Here is a 22639-nt window from a genome sequence, read left to right as displayed (position 1 = left end):
TGGCTAACTAACCACACTCAACACAATGAAACTGCATTTATGTGGAGGGAAGTATGCAGTTTTGTTTTAGGCCCAGTACTCTTCAGCATCTTCATCAATGATTTGGATGAGGGGATAGATAGGGAACTCATCAAATTTGCAGATGACACCAAGCTAACAGGAATAACCAACACTCCGCAAGACAGGCTTAAGATACAGAAGGATCTTGCAGATTTGAACATTGGGCACTATCTAACAGAATGAAATTCACTGGTGAAAAAAGTAAGGTTCTATATTTAGGCAAGAAAAACAAAAATACCTAGGTACAGTATATGTGGTACCTTGCTCAATAGTAGCAATTGTGAGAAGGATCATGGAGTCCTAGTAGACAACCATTTAAATATGAGTCAACAGTGTGCATCAGATGCCAAAAAAGCCAACACAGTTCTAGGCTACATAAACAGGGATAGAACCAAGATCACGTGAAGTATTAATACCATTTTATAATGCCTTGGTAAGGCCACTTTTGGAATACTGCATCAAGTTTTGGTCGCCATGATCTAAAAAAGATGTGGAGACTCTAGAAAGAGTGCAGAGAAGAGCAACAAAGATGATTAGGGGACTGGAGGCTAAAATATATGAAGAACGGTTGCATGAACTGGTTATGTCTAGTCTTATGAAAAGGACTGGGGGGACATGCTTCCAATATCTCAGAGGCTGCCACAAACAAGAGGGAGTCAAGCTATTCTCCAAAGCACCTGAGAGCAGGACAAGAAGCAATGGGTGGAAACTAATCAAGGAGAGAAGCAACCTAGAACTAAGGAGAAATTTTCTGACAGTTAGAACAATTAATCAGTGGAACAATTTGTGTCCAGAAGTTGTGAATGCTCCAACACTGGAAGTTTTTATTAAGATATTGGATAACCATTTGGTGTAGGGTTTTCTGCCTCAGCAGGAGTTAGACTAGAACACCTCCAAGGTCCCCTCCAATTCTGTTATTCTTTTTTTAAAATTTAAAGTAACAGTCTGTTTAATTTAATGTTAAATTATCTTTTTAATAGTTGCACATCCTGCTGTTAGTTGACTTCTTAGATATTTCCCTTTCTTAACTATTTGAATATCTGTCTTCATTAAATCTTTTTCTGTTTATCTGTAAGATTTTTAACCAATATTTTAGTTTTCTCTTTATTTATTTTCAATCCTGCAATTTTACCATAATCCTCTATTTTTTTATTAATTTGGGTCCAGTTACTTGTGGTTCTTCTCAAAACTGTTTTTTGAGAATCCATAAACAATGAACACACTAATGGGTAAGGAGAATTTAAACTTTATTGTTTAGTTGTAACAAGTAAATTATCATATTTTTCAGAGTATAAGACACACCGGAGTATAAGACACACCAAGGTTTTGAAGAGGCAAATTAAAAAAAATTTTTTTTGCACTTTGCAAACCTCCCCCAAAAAACCCGTTTTTTGCGAAAACAGGTGCATTCCTCCCCCCAAATGCATGAATAGCCTTTAGGGGGCTTGCAGAGTGCTCCTGGGGGGTGCCCCCCAAATGAGCAAGAAAGGCCTGTTTTTTGCAAAAACGTCCCCATTTTTTGTCAAAAAAATTGCATGCATAGCCTTTAGGAGGCTTATAGAATACTCCTGGGGGCTGGGGGGCAAAATTGAGCAAAAAACCAGCCTGTTTTTCACGCACTCATTTTCTGCCTTCCCCAGCTCTCAGGAGCTTTCTGAAAGCCTACAGGCTCTGCACGGCCATTTTGGTGAAGGGGCGGAATTTCAGGAGGCAAAAAAATGCTATATTCAGTGTATAAGATCTACTCAGATTTTCAGCCTCTTTTTTGAGGGATAAAGGTGTGTCTTATACTCTGAAAAATACAGTAAACAGAAACACACAAAAAAGCAATGTACCAACAAGATGATATCTCTTTAACTGCTGGGAACTTTATTTCTTGTAACAAAGATACTCCAAGGCCTTTGGTGCACAGCATTGAGTGCTCAAGTCTTTGCAGATGCTCCATCTTAATGAACAATTTGGCACAAACTTTTCATGGCCTTGCTTCCCTGATCAAAAGATTTGCAAAACCTCACCTTGACTAGATAACTCTGGGATGGGAGTCAAAATTCTGATAAGCTTGTCTGAAGAATATCCCATACTTTTTTTTAGCAAGAATGAAAGAAATAAGCAGTTTCGGAATGAGCTATAAACTTCTAGACTTATACCAATATTAAGGGAAAATAAAAATATATCACTAATGGTTTGAAATATAATAATCTTCTGCAATGGCACCACATGAAGTGATGAACTAAATGGTTTCATTTTAAATTATATTCTTGATTTGAAGCAGCATCTTCAAACTGCATGTGTGTTCTCTCTCTTCTCTGAAGACTTCTGATTTTATACAAAATTGAAAAAGAGACAGACAAGCTGTTTCCTCTTTTGTTGATATAACTAATTTAACTCTTCATTGTTGTTATCTAATTTGCTCTGACAGCAAATCACGTTTTTTTTTCTCGTTTCTATCAGAACTCAGTTTTTGAATTTTGCCTGCTTTTTCCCCAGACATTGATTTAAAATCCAAACTCTTTACCAGATTTAACAAATCATTAGAATTATCAAAGAAATCTATTAACATTCTAAACAGGAATATTTCTCTTTTTAACATATGATAATTTTTATTTTAAACAAATTTATATTATAATAAGTGAAACTTTGGACGAAATGTTTGTCATACTCTGATTAAAATATGATATCGCTTTTAGACCATGCAAAATATCTTTACTTAATGCTGGTCTATGACCAGAATAAAGATTTGATTTGAAATGCCTTCAAAAATACTAATATGTTTATGATTTATTTAAAATGCTATCATAACTGTTTTAATGAATAGTATTTTACAAATGCTGCTTATCAGCAACTATTAGTGCTTTAGTTCTTTTCTTTATATTTCACATATCAAATTTCACATACACAAGAATAATAATCTATATATTATTGTACTTTATCATTTTAAACATTGTAACCACTACCCAATGTACTTTCTTCTAAATTGGTGGAGACAACAGTCATGCATGGGTTAACTCAGTCAGTAATCAATAGAACTGAGTCTACCAAAGTGATGTCATCACCTCTGAGGAGCATGCTCCCGCTTTTTAGACTCAGTTCCATTGGAACTGGCTGTGCTAATTGCTTTCTCCTCAACTATTTTTTTAAACAAAATTGGATATTTTAATTGGATTTAGTCGGTTTTAATTGGATTTATCAAAATTACTAAGCAAATTGGTCCTTCTAAATTGTCTCTCTGGTCTGGGCTCCTTTAAAATCTCTCAATAGCCCTTGGGGCTGGAGATTAAGCCTGCCTAATTGCAGGCTTGCCTGTGAAAGCCTCCGGGCTTCTGCGGCTTTAAAATTTCACCAGAAGCAGCTGAAATCGTCAGGAGACTCCAATCTCCTTAGAGGGGAAATCCCAGGCCTTGCTAGCTGCGCTGCTAATTGCCACCGCCGCCTCCAGGAGCCTCCGAATGCCACGGGGAGCCTCATAGCAGCAGAGCCTCCTGCCAGTGAAATAACAATGCAGCTGCCTCCGCACCTGCCCATCATCGCTCCGGCAAGCTCTAAAGGTCTGCAACTTGTTTCCTGGCTCCTCAACCTCTCCGCAGGGCCTAAAAAGCCCATTTGCATTGCGAGGCCTCGGCTACCTCGTGGCGCCGGCCCATAGGCTCTGCAGCCTCAGTGGCTGTTAATTTTGGTGCGAAGATCATCCGGTGGCCATTTTGAATCAAGGAACTGTGAGTACTGACTATGGCCTCCTCTCCTACACTGGAGCCTCAATTGCCTCCTACCTCCTTGGCCCCTGCCCCTACCACCGAACCCCCTGCTCCTTGAGGCCATAGGCGCAGGTCTGCTCAGACTGCCAACATAGACACACACCCCCGGGACCCCAGGCCTAATCAGGGGGATGTGCAGTATCCATCTCTTCAAGAGGATGACAAGGCACCTCAGGCCCTGGCTAAGAAGGCCAAGTCTATGACCAAACATGCTGAACCTCGCATATTCCAGGATCAAGGGTCTATTCATTCCAGTCCCCCCCCCCACACTGATTTTTCTTCAGATTCAGAGGATGACCTCTCCCCTGCTGCATCCATCCTGCAGCCTGAGGAGGCTAGGGGCACAGACGCCTTAGCCAACAGTGGGGACGATTCAGATTGTGGCAGGAGCATTACTCCTGATGAGGATCCCCTCTACCGGGGAAATATTTCTCCCACTCCCTGCCAGCGCCATTCTTACTCGCCAGGCATGGCTGATATGATCTCTGAGGCCATAGAACATGGTATTGCAGCCGGCCTTAAACACAGGTCCTCTAATCGTTCTGCTTCTCGCAGGTCTGCTTCTTCCTCTAGTTCCAGGCGCAGAGATAGTGATCTCTTGGCTTCTTCACATGAGCTGCTTGGCACTTCCAATCAACCATCGGTGTTAAGGGAAGAGGAATGCCCTGCAAGAGACTCGGATCTCTCGGAGGATGAAGGCCTACCTCCCGACCCTCCTCCCTTTGTTGGTTTGTTGATGTCTTTCATTATCTCCTTTTCAAGGCCAAAAAGATCGCAGCCATTCCCTCTCCAAAAGCACCTCAGAGTTTGGAAGCTGACAAGGCTGACACCACCGACCCACTCTTCATCCAGCCTACGGTGGAAAAGGAGGTGATTCCATCACCACGGTTCTTCATAGACGTTGTCCAGAATCAATGGGCTTCTCCAGGTACCAGATCCCTTCCCAATGCTTCAAACAAGCACCTGTACAATGTCGCTCCTGACCTCATCAAGGCTTTGGAGGTACCGTCTATTGATTTACCAGTAATTGCCCTTTCCTCCCCCAATGCAGCCTCAGCAGCGCCGGGGGAAGCTCTGCGACCGGAAGACAAGAGATTAGAAGGGGGTGTGAGTCCCTTCTTTTGAAGTTGGACCTAGGGGTTCAAGTGAGCTTGTTTCTGACGTACCTACCTCCTAGCTGCATCACAACAGCCCTCCCTGCGCTCCTGGAGTCAGTAGCTGGGTTGGCAGTTGAGTTTCCCAGACTGTTAGTACTGGGGAATTTCAACCTGCCGTCCCTAGGCGAACACTCTGATGGGGCCCAGGAGTTCATGGCTTTCATGACAGCCATGGACTTGACCCAGGTAATTCAGGGTCCGACTCATAGAGCGGGACACACACTCAACCTAGTGTTTCTCTCAGGGCAGTGGAGACGTGATCTTGAGTTAAGGGGAGTAGACATCTCGCCCTTGTCATGGTTGGATCACTCCCTGTTGAGGCTTGATTTTTGGAAGCTACTCCCCCACCGCAGGGAGGTGGAACTGATTAAGTGGTTCCGCCCCAGGCACCTGATGGACCCATTGGGATTTCAGAAGGAGCTTGGGGACATACCTGACTCTCTTGCCCACAATTCGACAGAGTCCTTGGTCGCCGCCTGGAATACAGCGGCGACTGACGCCCTAGATCGGATTGCGCCTTTGCGGCCTCTCCGCAGCAGTGGATCCAGGAGGGCACCTTGGTTTACTGAGGAACTCCGGGAGGTGAAGCACCAAAAGAGATACCTAGAGGTTGGAGGGCTAGCAACTCCGAATCTGACCGAATACTACTAAGAGCCTTTATTAGGACTTATTTAGTGGCGATACAGGCAGCAAAATGTGCACATTTTCCCCCTCTTATTGCGTGCGCAGAATCTCACCCAGCCACCCTGTTTAGGATAACCCATTCCCTCCTGAAAGGGGGGGAAACGGGGGATGCCTTACAGGGACGAGCTGAGGAGTTTGCTCAGTTTCTGTCAGACAAAATTGCTCAGATTCGGACAGACCTGGACTCCATTTGGACAGAACCAGCAGAGATGCCGAGGGAGGGTCTTGTTCAGACTTTCTGGAATGAGTTCCAGCTTGTCACTCCTGATGAAGTGGACAAGGCCATGGGAGCGATGAGTGCCTCCACCTGTTTACTGGATCCGTGCCCCTCCTGGCTGGTTTCGACCAGCAGGGAGGTAACACGAGGCTGGCTCCAGAGAATTACGAATGCCTCCTTGCAGGAGGGATCTTTTCCACAGCCTCTGAAGGAGGCGGTGGTGAGAACCCTCCTCAAGAAGCCTTCTCTGGACCCAGCTAGTCTCCAACCTCCCTTTTTTAGGGAAGGTTGTTGAGAAGGTGGTCGCCCTCCAACTCCGACGGTCCTTGGATGAAGCAGATTATCTAGACCCTTTTCAGTCTGGTTTCATACCTGGTTACTGTGCCGAAACCGCTTTGATCGTACTGACTGATGATCTCTGGTGGGCCAGGGATAGAGGGCATTCCTCTATCCTTGTGCTCCTTGACCTCTCAGCAGCCTTCGATACTATCGACCATGGTATCCTTCTGCAACGGCTGGAAGAGGTGGGAGTGGGAGGCACCATTTTATGGTGCTTCTCCTCTTACCTCTCCGACAGGTCGCAGTCAGTGTTGGTCAGAGGACAGAGGTCGACTCCTAGGCCCCTCAATTATGGGATGCCGCAAGGGTTGGTCTTGTCCCCCCTCCTATTTAATATCTACATGAAACCACTGCGTGAGATCATTCGCCAGCACGGGATTAAATACCACCAGTATGCGGACAACACTCAGTTGTATCTGTCCGCCCTGTGCCAACTCAGTGTAGCGGTGGAAGTGATGTGCCAGTGCCTGGAAGCTGTTAGGGTCTGGATGGGAGCGAATAAACTCGCACTCAATCCTGACAAGACCGAAGGGCTGTGGATGTTGCCCCCCAACGGCAGTCCAGATAGTCCGTCCTTAAGCCTGGGAGGAGAAAATTTGCTCCCCTCAGAGAGGGTCCGCAACTTGGGGGTCCTCCTGGATCCACAGCTGACTTTGGAACATCACCTGTCGGCTGTGACCAGGGGCCCTTTGCCCAGGTTCGCCTGGTGCACCAGTTGCGACCGTATTTGGACTGGGGGGCACTTCAAACAGTCACTCACGCCCTCATCACCTCAAGACTAGATTACTGTAATGCGCTCTACTTGGAGCTGCCCCTGAAAAGTGTTCGGAGACTACAATTAGTCCAGAAAGCAGCCGCACGAGCGATATTGGGCGTACCAAGGTACACCCATACTATACCTATCCTCCGCGAGCTGCACTGGCTTCCAATTGGTCTCCGAGCATGATTCAAGGCGCTGGTTATCACCTTTAAAGCCCTACATGGCCTAGGACCCGGATACCTACGAGACGGTCTCCTGCCGCATACCTCCCTAAGACCAATAAGATCGCACAGGATGGGCCTTCTCCAGGTGCCTTCAGCTGGACAATGCCGGCTGGCGACACCTCGGAGCAGGGCCTTCTCTGTTGCCACTCCGGCCCTATGGAATGAGCTACCCTCAGAGATCTGGACCCTACCCACTCTCATGGCCTTCCGTACAGCTATTAAAATCTGGCTTTTCCAGAAAGCCTGGAGCTGTTGACCTCTTGATTGAGGTCCAGCCCCCTTTGATTGGGTGCATGTTGCGTTTTCTTCTTAATATTGCTGTATGTTATTGTTTTAATCCTTTTTTAACATTTTTCATTTCTTTAAGCCGCCCGGAGTCCTCCGGGATTGGGCGGCCTATAAATTCAATAAATGAAATGAACAAACTCTTGTCAAGGGTCACCAGGCCTCAGCTTTGGCTGTTCGAGGAGGCACCTCAGCTTCCTTCTTTAGTTGCTCCGCTCTCCTATGGCTGAGACACCTCCAGCCTCACCTTCCGGCCAGTGATTCCAGGGCTCACAGGGACATTAAAAAAATTAAGGCGGCCCTGGAATACACAGCAGATGCCTCCTTGGACGTGGGCCAATTTGCTTCCAAGTCCATCGCATCCTCCATCTCCACCCACCGGCTCCTCTGGCTAAAACAGTGGCAGGCTGAGCCATGGGCCAAGTTGAGACTTGCTTCCACCCCCTATTCTGCATCTCTTCTCTTTGGCCCGCCACTAGAACCCCTTCTGGTAGAGTCCAAAGATAAGAGGAAGTTTCCCTAACCAGCCACCAAAAAACAGGGTCTTGACGAAACTTCTGTCAGTTGTAGCAGCCCATCTGTGAGCCAGGCTTCTGCTAACTGGGCGACATCCTTTTGTTGTCCAGGTCACGCACCCAGGCCCTCGTGGACCTCCAGGACACCTTCAGGTTTTAGGGGAAGTGGGGATCTCCATCAAACAGGAGAAGAGTCACTTCGTCCCCACTCCTCACCTAGTGCACCTGGGAGCCCTCATAAATTCCTCTCAAGGCAAGGTCTTCCTGTCCCAGGACCACCAGAGCAGTCTCAGAGAGTTAGCCAAAGAGATATGAAGGAGGCAGTCGGTCCCTCTTTTTCAGCTATCTCAACTGCTGGGGAAGATAGTCTCCTGCTTCTCCATCGTCCCTTGGGCACGGCTTCTCAGCCGCTGCCTCCAGTGGTTTCTTCTGCCATTCCAGAAGACCAACAGCAGCTGTTCCTCAGTGAAGGTCCTCCTGACCCCGGAAGTCTTGTCATCCCTGGAATGGTGGATCTCCCCGGCCATAGCTCAGGGCTCTTTTCAGGGACCCTCCACGTGTTGTGGTAACAACAGATACGAGCCTCACAGGCTGGGGAGCTCACCTGGAGGAACAAGTAGCACAGGGTCTTTGGTCCAATTCAGACCTATCACACAGTATGAATTGGCTAGAGTTGAGGGCCATTCATCTAGCTCTCCTTCACTTCCAGCCCTTTCCAAAACTCACATGTGTTGATCCGGATGGATAATACCACGGCCAAGGCGCTTGTCAACAGCCAGGGGGGAACGAGAGCTGTCTCTCTCATGGAATCTGCCTTTCAACTAGGAACCTGGGCGGAAGCTAACCTTCTCTCCCTATGCACCGAACACATCTCGGGGTCGGACAACACAGCAGCAGACTGGCTGAGCCGCACAATGATCGACCTGGTGGAGTGGAACTTGAATCGCTGAATATTTCATCAGCTTTCAGCCTGGTACGGGACTCCAACCTTGGACCTCTTCACAACATCTGCCAACAACCAGCTGCCCAGGTACCTGTCTCGATACACAATACCAGGCACAGAAAGGACGGACGCTCTCAGGTGCAAGTGGCCTCACGTCTCCTGGACGCCTTCCCCCTGATACAGAGGGTGTAAAAAATACAATAAATAATAAAATAATAAATACAAGAGGGTGATTCAGAAAATGCTGGAGGAAGAGGCCAAGCTCATCCTGGTCGCCCCCAATTGGCCCTGCTGACCATGGTACACGGACTTGATCAATCTGTCAATGGAACCTCAGTGGCTCCTACCAATGATCCCGTCCCTCCTTAATCAGGGCTCCATTCACCACCCCAACCTGCATTGGCTACGCCTAACCACTTGGAGGCTGAGTGGGTGGTCCTGAAGGCAGATAACCTTTCCGAGACTGTGATCCATACCATTCAGGCCTCCCGCCACCCAACTACCAATAGGATATATGAATCTACATGGCAGACCTTTGTAGCATGGTGCTTGGGGCAAGGGGAGGACCCTTGAAGGCTACGGTACCCCAGCTTCTAGAATTTTTACAGCAGAGTCTTGATAAGGGGCTTTCTCCGAATACCTTGCGGCGGCAGGTTTTAGCTCTCTCCTCAGTCCTCTCTCTTCAGTGGGATGAACCCCTCTCATTGCATCCTTACGTGCGTAGATTCCTGAAGGGGGCGTCCAATCTCTGCCCTCCTGTCACACACCAGTTCCCCTCCTGGGATCTGCCCAAGGTCCTCGACTTTCTTACGGAGCTGCCCTTTGAACCCCTCAGGTCAGCGACTTTGCATCCCCTTACTCTCAAAACTGCCTTTCTGGTGGCCATAACATCAGCATGGAGGGTGTCAGAACTGGCGGCTCTTTCCATCCGGGCTGACTTGTGCGTCTTCCACCCAGACTGTGTGGTCCTTTGCATTGACCCCACCTTTGTTCCGAAAGTGAATTCAGCATTCTATCGCTCTCTGGATCTCACCCTCCCAAATTTTTGCCCGGCTCCATCTCACAGTCTGGAGCGCAAATGGCACAAGCTAGATGTCAGGCGTGCTCTTAAGACCTACATCGCCAAGACGGCTGTCTTCAGACACAGCAAAGCCCTCTTCTAGTCTTTCCAACCTACCAACAAGGGTCTAAAAGCCTCTCCTTCCATGATTGGTTGATGGACCATGATGGATCAGGTCTGCCATTGCTCAAACTTACATCACGCATCATCTCCCTCCTCCATCCAACATTATGGCTCATTTCACACGCAGTGCGGCCACGTCAGCGGCGTGGGTGCGGCAGGCCTCTGTGGAGGAGATCTGTAAGGCAGCGACCTGCGCTACCCCTAATTCCTTTATAAGACATTACAAGGTAAATTGATATGCATCTGCGGATGCTGCTTTCGGATGGTGAGTGCTCCAGCAAGTCCTTCCGTCCTCTAGCTCCTAGGCCAGTCTCATGCCCTCCCGGGGACACACCAGCTTTGGTTCATCCCATGCATGACCGCTGTCTCCACCAACTTAGGAGAATAGGGCGTTGGTTCTTACCTGATATGCCCCTTCTCTGGGCAGGTGGAGACAGCAGTCATCCCTATCCTTGGAATTCTGGCCTACCTCGCAGGGGTGTTCTAGGAGCATGTTGTGTTGAATCTGGAGAGAAAGCTATTGTTCACACACAGCAGTCTACTAATCTCCTTCGTCAAGAAAAGCGGGAGCATGCTCCTCAGAGGCGATGACATCACTTTGGCAGACTCAGTTCTATTGGTTACTGACTGAGTTAACCCATGCATGACCGCTGCCTCCACCTGCCCAGAGAAGGGGCGTATCAGGTAAGAACCAACGTCCCATTTTATAATGTACTTTTTGGATGTAGATTTAGATGGTGGTGATAAAAAGCTTTCAAAAACTAGAGCAAAAATTAAAAAGACAACTTTAAGATACTGTACATGTTTCAAATCTTAATGGAACCATTCTAAATTACTAGTAATGATTTATTATGAAATATTTATTAGTATACATATAGTTTCATTTTCAACTTTCTACAGATTATAAGGAAGCCGATAGTCAAAACTGAGCAAGTGGAACCTGGCTTTGAAAGGTCACAGTTCATGAGCAACAGAAATGTGACATCTGCTTTGTCCCCAAAACAGAACATGCTGACTTTTCAAAGGAGCCATAGGAGGTCATATGCATTATGGGTAAGCTACTAAATTTGAAAATACCTCTTTCCAATGCTTTTTGCAGTCTGTCTTCTTCTCAGAAATCTTTGCAACTGTGTGGATTCTGTCTTCACAATCACATAAGTATTAGGCAATACAGGTAGTCCTTTACTTAGAACCATAATTGTTTGTTAAGTGAGTATTAATATATATTGTTAAATGTGCTAAGTGAATTTTGCCCCATTTTTCTTGCCACATTTGTTAAGTGAATCATTTGTGTCAAGTGTTAAATTAGTAACCCAATGTTAAGTGAATCTATCTTTCCCATTGACTTTGCTTGTCAAAAGGTTTGCAAAATATGGTCACATGACTCCAGGACCCAGGAACGTCATAACTATGTTTCAGTTGTCAAGCATCTGAATGTACATCACGTGACCATAGGGATGCTGCAATGGTCATAAATGTGAAATGGTCATAAGTCACTTTTTTCAGTGCTGTTGGATGATGGATCTGAATATAAAGTTTTTAGAACAACATTCCAAATCCCTGATCAGTTTTGTATTTGCCTTCCTTAATGGACTGTGCGAAACACTAACTTCAATTTTTTATGCTTGCTTTATTCCTTTTATCTGCCAAACGATCTTATTTTTTCTCATGTTCTTAGTTTTAAATTTACTGTGCCATGTTTGGTCCAGAGATTATAGGTAGCATACAAATGAGTAAGAATTATAATTTTGTTCTGTTGCCATCTGCTGACTTAGTTTGCCATTGGCACCAACAATTTAAAGAAAAAAAACACAAGAAAGAAGAATTTATGGATAAATAAAACTGTAGCTTTTTGTTTAATTTGGCAGATTAAAAAAATGTTTGCTGAAGATGTAAATAATCAATCTTTCCTTTAAAATAAGTTAAATATTTTATAATGCACCTGCAATAAATACATCCTTCATAATCCTGGTAGTTTTTCTAAATACTAGTTCTAATTTGTCATCATCCTTTTGAACTGGACAGTGTACTCCAAATTAGATTTGATTAATAAAGAGTGGAATGAAATCATTATTTCCCATGATCTCCCATGATAAATTGAAAAACAAAAAAGAAATTGAAAGACAAAAAAGAAATTGAAAGACAAAAAAGAAATTAAAAGACAAAAAAGAAATTGAAAGACAAAAAAGATAAGTATAAAAAGTGGAAAGAGGGGAACATAACTAAGGCAGAATATCAGCAAATAGCCCGAGCCTGTAAAGATGAAGTGAGGAAAGCTAAGGTTCACAATGAAGACAGGCGTGCCACAAAAGTAAAAAATAACAAAAACAGCTTCTTCTAACATGTTAAAAACAAGAAAAAGGTTAAGGAAACAATTGGTCCATTGCTGGGAGAAAGGGCAAGGAACTCTCCTTTTTTTCAGGAGAAAGTGAAACTGACTCAGATGATGGCCACTTGGTAAGTCCCCGGTCGGGCCCCATGACCATCCCAGTAGAATTAAAAGTACCCTCAACTGGAGCCCAGTGGAAGATGCTGGTCCTTTTAGACTCTGGATGCACCCGATGTGTAATCAGCCCAGAGGTGGTGGAGAAAATGGGTTTAAGACTGAGAACTTTGAAAGTACCCATTGTCTTTTGCCAGTTGGATGGATCAGTGGCGGGGGGGGGGGCATTTTGTAACCAAACCAGTGAAAATGTGGATGGGGGACCAACAAGAATCCTTGAGTTTCATCGTGGCACCAGGGATGGAATGGCCCCTTATACTGGGATTACTTGGCTGCGGAAATAGAATCCTCATGTGAGGAAAGGGTGATTACGCATCCATTCGGCTAAGCTGATTGAAGGGGTGGGAAAGCCAGATCTCCCTGAAGCAATGAAAGAGTTACTGATGAGTGCTCTAGAGATTCAACAGCAAGAACGGCAAATGAAAGAATTAGACTAAATATGAGTGATGTGAGGGGATACAAAATCCCAAGGGAGAAGCATGGGAGATTTGTCCAAAGTTAATAAGAGTTGAAATACTAAAAAGGGCAAGAGATGATAGATAGATACACAATACCTTTCAATATGGGAATTGCTTTATTAGGGGTTAGAAAAAAAGAGGTAGGAAGTAGAAATTGGGAAAATATTACTATGTAAACTGCTACTTAATATAATACATTATAATTGTAATGTATACGTAAATGCTAGAAGTTGAAAGATTATTATTATGTATACCTAAACAGTATTATCATTGTTATTAGTATCGTGTATAAAGTAAATTGAACCAAACAATATACTCATATATGTTAAAGAAAAAAACCATAAATAAAATTATATATAAAAAAATCTTGGCAACTGGTTCATACTTATGACTGTTGTAGTGTCCTGGGGTCACAAGATTACTTTTTGCAACCTTTTGACAAACTTAGTGATTGGGAAGCCAGATTCACTTAACAACTGTGTCAAGAAATGTGCTAAATGGGGTAAAACTCACTTAACAACATAATTTTTTGGCTCAATTGTGGTCATAAGTTGAGGACTACCTATATTATAGTAATTTGAACAATTGTGAAAGTATCATTCTTCAAATGTGTCTTTATGGGTCAGTGGTAGACATTCTTTGTGTGATTTATGTTGTAATATTTTCTTGGGTGGTTCTGCTGTAATGTTTTAAGCTTTTTTACAATTTTAATTATTATAAAATGATTGGTAATGTTTTAAGTTTGTGTTATGGATATTTTATAATTGGATTATTGTGTCTATGCATGAGAGAATTCCATAGTAGATTACAACATATATAATTCATAATTAAAATGCATTAAAGTAATGTTGGAATGTTATTCTGTTAATTAATATTCCCAATATTTATTTGTTTTTAAAAATATAATTCTACTTTCAGGAAGGCTTTCAGAATAGCTTAACATATAATCAGTAAAAAAAAAAAAGGCGAGTCTCCTTTCCTATTGATCATTTAAAAGATATAACTTCAACAGGGAAAAAGAATATATATAAGGGGAAAGCAGTCACTGATTATGGTAATAGGCTAAGGAGAAAACAGTCTATATCATTAGCTGATGGATATATCTTGCTTTCCATTTTTTGTGCAATTTGAGAAAATGGCTCCTGTCCAAGCTTGCATTTCCTAAAGTTACACATTTTTATATACAGAGATCCCAGTCTGCATTTTCACTGACTAATGAAGCTACAGCCCAGGACCCAATTCTCACATCATCAGTGTTTGAATCTACCTTGAGAGAACCAAAAGGCCAAATCAAGAAACAAAAGCACAGGCTGTCTACATTTCCCAGTTGGAAGAGTGTGGACCAATTAAATGAACCAAATAAAGGTCTGTAATGCTTGTGCGATATTTCTTGGTTCTGCAAAGAAGAAATAGCTATTTTTCATGTTCTTTTAGAATGGAGGAAAGAAGAAGGAATCAGGCAGATCAACAATCTGCAGACTGAGAATGGTCACTGCTTTATCATTTTCTTTTTAAAATAGCTATTAAATTTTGAAAACAATGAACAGCATTGCTGTAAAATATTCCAAAGTATTTTTGGAGTATAAGACGCACCTTAATTTTGGGGGAGGAAAATAGGATAGGAAAAAATAGTTTCTGCCTGTGCCTTCCAGCATCCATCAGTATTAATCTGGCTAGCATCCTTGCAGCAAACAGCAAATGACCTGGTCAGCTTCAGCACGTTATTGCAGCCTGATTCAGCAAGAGCAGCTGATTGGTGGATGGAATATCACCAATCAGCTGTTCCAGGCTGCAGGGATTGCCACAGACCATTGCCGCCTCTGTGCCTCGCATTTTTGGGTGGTTTTAGGTGGTGGGGATCCTCACTTCCACATGGATTTTGATAAGGAGCAGCACAGATCTTTTTGTCCATTTAAATCAAACCCTATCACCCTATGCACATTTAACTGGAGTGGGTGGGGTAGAGTGTTTGTGATTTTCATGGGGGAAAGAAGAGGGACTTGGCATTGAAGTCTCCGCTCCCAAGATGCCCCCATCTTCCTACCTTTAGCTATAGGCATTGAAAGTCTGGCTTTCTCGCAGCAAGGTCCGATAGAGATGCAGCACTTCAGTTCTTCTGGACACTGTCATCTCATAAACATGCTGCCCTGTACCTTTGCTGGCTTGGTCAGAGCCTGATTCCCAAAGTGGCCCGGGGAAGCACAGAGGTTGGGATTTGGTTGGTGAAGCGGGCGCTGCACAGGAGGCGTAGGGCAAGGTGCCTCGCTGCTCTGCCTACCCCTTCTTCAGACGACCCAGGTGGAGGGCAGTCAGCTTCTGCTCCTGACCCAGGAGACAGATCTGGCCAGGAAGAAAGAGGAGGTAAGTCTGCAGAGAAGGAGGAGGAGGGTTCATGGCTCTGCATGGCTCTGCAATGTGCATCGGGAGAGGAAAGCATTTTTGGGTGGCAGCTCCAATCGCACAAGTTTTTGGAATCGGGGAAGAAATTGCGGTGCTGCCACCCAAAAATGCTTTCCTCCCTGATTCCAAAAACGGGGCATGTAGAAGCCAAAAAAGTGCATTGCATTTCAGGCAGAGGGCAGTTCCAGTGCATACTGCCACTTGAAAACGCCTTCTGGCCAGATCTGCTGCCTGAAACACCATGCACTTTTATGGCCTCCGAACAGCCCATTTTAAGAATTGGGAGGAAAGCGTTTTCGGGCAGCAGCATCACAATCCCTTCCCTGATTTCAAAAATAGGGCATGTGGCCAGCATTGCAACCCAAAAATGCTTTCCTCCCCCAATGCACATTACAGAGCTGTGCACCCTCCTTCTCAGCAGACTTACCTCCTCTTTCTTCCTGGGCAGATCCATCTCCTGGGCCAGGAGCAGAAGCTGACTGCCCTCCCACTGGGTCATATGGAGAAGGGGTAGGCAGAGCGGCGAGCCTCCTTGCTTTAGGCCTCCTGTGCAGTGCCCACTTTGGCAACTGAGTATAAGATGCACCCAGATTTTCACCCACTTTTTTTTTGGGGGGGGGAGGTTCGTCTTATATTCCAAAAAATACAGTACATTTGGAATATTCAGAACCTATCTGCTGAGCCATTGGAATATGTTTTCTGTTATTAACTCATTAACAATTAATAACTTCGTATTATTTATAACCTGTCATGAAATTTGCAAACAAAAAGGCCTGGTTCGTAAAGCTGTGGTCATTCTTTTCACAAAATGTATTATTGCTGCCAGAATTATAGTAAGCCTTGCATTGCTCTTGGCAAGGCCTCAGTAACTAGATCCTCTGCAGTATCCATTGACAGAAATACATCCTTCTGTAGATATTAATACCAAAAGCTGATTCTAGATTAGTTAATCCTCTTCCTGGATGCAGGAAGTTATATCTGTTTTATTTTTATTGTTCAGCTATTATTTCTGTGCCTTTTACTCCTGAAATCTTAGAACATATTTGTGAGTGATAAATGGACCTTTAGTGTATGTGGTTGATGCATGTGCAAACTTAACTTGTTAAGGTGAAATAATTTATATTAAAAAATTGTCTTGGAAAAATATTTTAAAAGTTTGGCATGAACAATTGACCTGAGGCATTTTTCAATGCCTTTAAATTAAGCAACTATTCTTGAGGATAAATAGACTATGACTGTTTTATTAAATTTATTACCAAAGCTGAAATCCCAAAATATATTTTAGTCACATTTAATGGCATTTGATTGTTTAAACTCTAGAAAAAATGCTTTCAAAAAGCAATTGCAGTTATATCTATTTCATTTATAATTAGATGCTGTTTAGAAAAGTGTTTTGAATCCTAGGAATATACTAAATAGTAGGAAATCAGTGCTTTCACAAACTCAAAAATAAAATAGCTTTGTGTAATTAAATATACATACCTGTAAGCCCAGAATTACAGGTCAGCAGCCATGCCAGTTCTTAGTGGAACATCATATGACAAATCCAATTTTATGACATTTATAATATGTGACAGTCATTAAGTAAATATTGTGATCATAAGGCAAATGCCACAATCATTAATTGAAAGCTGTGGTCATTAGGTGCACCTATTGCACACAATGGGCATTTTTTTCCAGAAAGTAAATGCCAGTTTCCAACGTGGTGAATTGTGGTCACATGATAATGGAATGCTGCAAAAGGCTCTAAATATAGGCTGGGTTGCTCAGCACCCAAAATGCAACATGTGACCATGGGGATAGGGCAGGTATCAAATTTTGAGTCTAGTCGTGGGTATCTTTTGGGGGGTGTATCATAACTTTAAATACTCATTAAGTGAGCTATCGTCAATTGAGACCTACCCATAGAAGCCTACTTAAGATTCTATATATAAACATTATAACTTTAATTTTCAAGAATTTTAAATTTTTGTTTCTTTGCATTTAATATCAAGTATAGCATCCTAGTCTCCAAAATTCTTACATTGATTCAGTCATGCATAATATAAACCAATTACAATAAATGGAACAGTTTGTGAAAGATGACATTAATATCAACTGATTTCTCTACATATGACTAAGTTTGTATTCAAATCAGTTACTTTCTTCTACATTATTTGTGAAATTCCAAGTTATTAATTGTACTAATGAAAGGACACTAGATGATATGACAATAAATAGATCAATAACAAGATTCTTGCTCAATCCAAGAAAGAGAGTCCTTTACTAGAAATAATTGGTGGCTGTTAACTTGTCTGGATTAATAACAAACAATAAGATGCTCCCATCTTTGCATTGAATTGCCATGTAGTGCCAAATTGTTAGAATTTATCATGGTCAGCAGTACTAGTTGCAAGGAAAATACTAACATGTTTAGAAACATTTAGGTTTTCAGGAATTCTAAAATACACATTGCAACCACTTGGGTTTTAAAGAAAAAACCCAAGTTTTTTGGGTTTTGGGGTTTTTTGGGTTTTAAAGAAATTCTTAATAATAATAATAAATAACAATGTATTTATTATGCTTTTCATCTATCCAATACTATGTGTGGGTTGCAAAACTAAATGTTCATTGTTTTGTAAATCTTTAAAATATTTATTAAAACTCTGGCTCCATTTCAAATTCATCAGATCAAATTGTGATTAATCATCTTCACAGTACTTTATCATAATATGTGTCATATTTCATATTTATCATAATTCATATGAACTTCATTATTCTCTTGAAATTTATAAGATATAAAACAACCAAAATTTTACTTTTTGTACTAATTGAAAAAATAGCTAATTAAGAATGCATTCAGATCAATAACATTCAATAATAATGATACTGGAGTTTCTTTTTATATTCCCTTAGATTTTCCTCCTGTTTTGCAAAGTACAGATGGAAATTGGGTAGCCTTGAAAAATACCATTTTGCCTTGCCCTCGATTGCTTGCTAAACCTAAGAGCCAAGTGTTCAAAGCTTTGGAGGAAGAATCCAATGTTGTATCTGCTTATGATGAGATGGGCGAAGATAGCGAAGATAATGGTGACTGGAATGTGACTTTGAACAAGCTACAGCAGAGGCCTCAGGAGCTTTCAAATTATGTTGAAGCTCAGCACAATGCTGAATGGAGTTATGGCAATGAATTATACCAGTCTATGACTTCTCTGTCATCTAAGGGGTTTACCATTGAGACAGAATACTGTGATTCAGAAATATCACCTGTTGATCCTTTAAGGAAGACTATAGCATCTAGCCTCTTAGGAATGAATAAAGAAATTTGTAACAATAAATACAGAGAGGAAAAAGCAGAGATGAATGAAGACTTGGATGTGAATTTTAATCCACAGGTTATCAGTTTAAACTGTTCAGATGGTAGTGAAAATGAAATCTATCATGACTTTGAAAAGACATCAAGAACATGGGGGGAAAGTAATGTTCTCTCTGATGATTTATGCAAAAGCAAAAATTATACAAAACTACCTAACAACTTGGGTACATATCAGGTAAGCAAAGTTTGGTGATTATAGTTTATAGCTTGCCACAAAAAAGAAGGGGGGGAGTGGTGAAATCTTTGCTCTATTACATAGACACGGTAACCTAAGCACAGCCAGTCATGGAAAGCTCTACTAATTATCATTGTTAACCCTATGAATACATGTATGTTGCTAATGACAATTGGGCATTGAATAAACTGATCTAATCTGACATTTTGTCACTGAATAGGAATTGGTACTATGTATTACACAAGCTTCAAGTAATTATGGTCATGATTTTTCTGAATTCCCATTCAGTTGTTTTTCTGCTAAGATTATTTGTTGTGATCCTGTCATAAATTCACATATTCAGATTGCATTGCTACATTATGAAACCATCTTTGGGGAAAAAATATTTTTCTGGAATGTGATAGCCAAAATTACATGGAAGTAAAAAAGGCCACTTATATAGATGACTATATACCAATAGCACTTAGACTTATATACCACTTCACAGTGCTCTACAGCCCTCTCTAAGCAGATTACAGAATCAGCATCTTGCCCCCATCAATCTGGGTCCTCATTTTACTGACCTCGGAAGAATGGAAGGTTGAATCAATCTTGAGTCGGTGAGATTCAAACTTCTGGCAGCAGGCAATATATAGTATTTGCACAACTTTTAAAAAATGATCAGCCACGTGTCAGTCTATCATGTTGCTTCTCATGTCTCAATTACATTTCAGTGCAAATCCAGGAAACTGTAGGAAACTGCACTTGCAGACTTTTTTCTGTAGATCATGAACTGAAGGAGAGGTTTACCATTGCCTTCTCCCCTGCATACATTGCCTTTGCTATTGTTATGAAAATTATCATCCATTTCCAGCATCTTCCTGTACAGAATATTTGTAGCTCAGGGTTATAAAAAAAGAAAAGTCTTGTGTAAATAGATTAATTTTTCCCTGGCAAAATTTACTTCATTTTTTCTCTCTGATTTTATCATTATTTATTTTTCTTTTATTTATATCCTGCCAATAGAAAAAAAGAGCTTAATTTCCTGTTCAATTTACTGCATACTTATGTTACTTCTCAGCAGTGAGAATTAAAAATGTTTCCTGTCCCATTTTTATAATCTGAAAACCGTACATGCAACATAGTATATAACTAAATATATAGTATAGATAATCTTCCACTCATGATCATTCAAATTTAAGATGGTGTTGAATGAAAGGACTTAGGACCGCTGCCCAGAGTTCATGTAATGAAAATTTAGGTACTTGGCACTGTGCTCACCCTTACAACAGTGGGAATGCTGCATCTCTCCCTCACACTGTGGGCTGGGAACCTTAACCAGCTAGGTCCACCGATACACAGAAACTTGTCACCAGTTGAAGGCCTTGACTGACTAGACTCATCAGCACACGGGCCTCCTTCCTCCCCCTTTATTCCCAAGTGGCCTGGTCTTCTCTCTCTCCCCCCCCCCCCCACAAATTCTTGGAAGGACTCAAGTGGCTAGATCCACTTGTCCGTGAAAACTTGACATGTGCCAGAAGGTTTCAGCCAGCTATACCCAGTGGTGTGAGGGCCTCCTACATTCCTACAATCGCTCCTGAAAAGCCTGACTTATCTTTCTCCTTTACCACCAACCCAAGGTTGGGTCTTTTACCTCCCCACTCCCCACCCCAATGGCCTTCTCTTTGCCCATCATGACTGGGTCCACTTATCATTCCTTTTCTCTGCAATTGCTACAGGCATGCCAATCCAATGTCAGCTAGAAACATAGTGAAGGCTAGAAAAGCAACCTTTCTCAAGGCTGATGAAGTAGAGAAGTCAGCCAGAGAAATAATCTGATTGTAATAAAAATCCTAATAAAATGTTCATGTTCTGTCCTGATGACTTGAATGTGAAAGATATCATAATGATCTTAAAAATTAAATTGCAAAATCAAAACTAGGGCTGAAATTATTTAATGCTTAGAAAATTGAATGCATGCTATTTGATATTGAAAGTTATTTTTCCTTATATATTTATTATGTTCTTATGTCATAAATAGTTCTTTATAAATGTGCCACAAATTTCACTGTTTTCTTTTTGAGATATAGTAATTTAATTATTTGCTTTTTGTTTTTAATTATTTAAGGTATTTGATGATTTATCAAAATTTGACATCAGCTGTGTCGATCAACATCAACAAAGTAAAGTACTCTCTGTGGAAGCAAGGTTGAAGGCAAGGTTATCTGAATTATCAATAAAAATGAAAAAGAGTAGAGAAACTTCAGAGGAAGAGACATCAGAGTCAAGAACAGCAAATGAGAACCAGAAATCTGGCTTAGCTTTAGACATTTGCAATAGCAAATGTCTCCAAGAAGAATTTAAAAAGGTAGTTAATATTTTTTGTCTGTATAGTTAGCAAATAACATGAGTCCTTTTCTATCTTATTTCTTGAGGAATTGAAATGTGGGAAGTAGAAGCCTGGGAAGGAAAAACTGCTGTCTTTCCCATCTGTAAAATCCTTGAACAACCAGAACATGGTACAGACAATATTTAGCTGTGTTACTCACACATTGCAACAATCTAATGTGAAATTATTGAGAAACCAAATAGTTGCTACAGGAACTATGTGTGGCCATAGTGTGACTTCAGTCATCTCCTATCCCTGCTTTCCATTCCCACACTTTGTGCTGTTGCTGCTGTTGCTGCTGTAGGGATCCTATAACTTTTAAAAATCATTCTTCCAAAATCTCTTTAATTAGGCCAGATAATCCTGTTTCTGCAGACAGCATTTTGTTATGCATGTAGAATTCACTTCAAAATTGAACATGAGAAATGTAGAAGATTCCATCTTTTGCTTAGCATTTACTTGGCATAAAATGAAATTTCATATAAATAATATTCCAAAAGTTTCCTGGAATTCATATTTCTGTAGAAAGTATACCAAGTATATCAAGTATATCAACTTGTCTTTTTTAAAGAGTATAGACTAATTTCCAGCTACATACACAAATTTCACTTGCTTCTTTCCCTTAATTAGTCACTTCCATCTAGCACTGTCTTTTCTTAGATCATCTCAATAAAGAACCATTACCCAGAATGTTACAAAGGTGCTTTTTCAAAAGGCAACTTGAGTATGTTTTTTCCTTCAGGAAAACGACGTTTTGTTTCTCATCCAAGAAACTTCCATCAGTTCTGATTGGATGGTGTGGAGCAGATGGGGGGATTAGTTCTGACAGGAGGGGTGGGAATGGAGCAATCATATTTCTTTGCAGTCATCTGGTTGTTAGTACTCTCACTGAGAGACTTTGAGGCCACTTGGGAGTTTATCTGTGCCGTCAGGGTCACCTGAATTACAATGCAAATGAGTATGGAATCTTCTTGGATCTGCTGAAAGGACTGTGATGTAGACAGGAGATAGATGGTATCATATTCTTCCCCCTCTGTTGAAGAAAGGCTGTTCAATTGTAATTGTAAATTGTGGCCTCTTTTACCTCTCTTTCAAACTCATGGTCCACTCTATCCAGAATGTGGATTTGCTGTTTCAAAAGAGTGACCTTTGTCTTTCAAATGCAGATGGACTACTTAATCTTGTTCTAATGAGCTTGAATTCCTGTGTTGTGCCGATGGTGCTGTGAATTGGTTGTTTTGTTTTTCCAACAAAACAAAAC

General features: G+C 41.8%; 1 protein-coding gene across 4 annotated transcripts in view; it reads left to right on the top strand.

Annotated features, from left to right (window-relative positions):
- MYRIP (myosin VIIA and Rab interacting protein) overlaps positions 1–22639 on the top strand; it is a 184049-nt gene that overhangs the window by 132302 nt on the left and 29108 nt on the right. For all 4 annotated transcript variants that reach the window (XM_032237120.1, XM_032237122.1, XM_032237121.1 and 1 more), the window contains exons 8-11: positions 11020–11172; positions 14268–14445; positions 18376–19010; positions 21118–21357. In XM_032237120.1, coding sequence (XP_032093011.1) covers positions 11020–11172; positions 14268–14445; positions 18376–19010; positions 21118–21357 — 1206 coding nt within the window. The remainder of the gene's footprint in view (positions 1–11019; positions 11173–14267; positions 14446–18375; positions 19011–21117; positions 21358–22639) is intronic.

Source organism: Thamnophis elegans, chromosome Z, assembly GCF_009769535.1.
Source record: "Thamnophis elegans isolate rThaEle1 chromosome Z, rThaEle1.pri, whole genome shotgun sequence".
Taxonomy (NCBI): Eukaryota; Metazoa; Chordata; class Lepidosauria; order Squamata; family Colubridae; genus Thamnophis; species Thamnophis elegans.
Note: the sequence above shows the minus strand (reverse complement) of the source record. Positions and strands in the feature narration are given on the sequence as shown.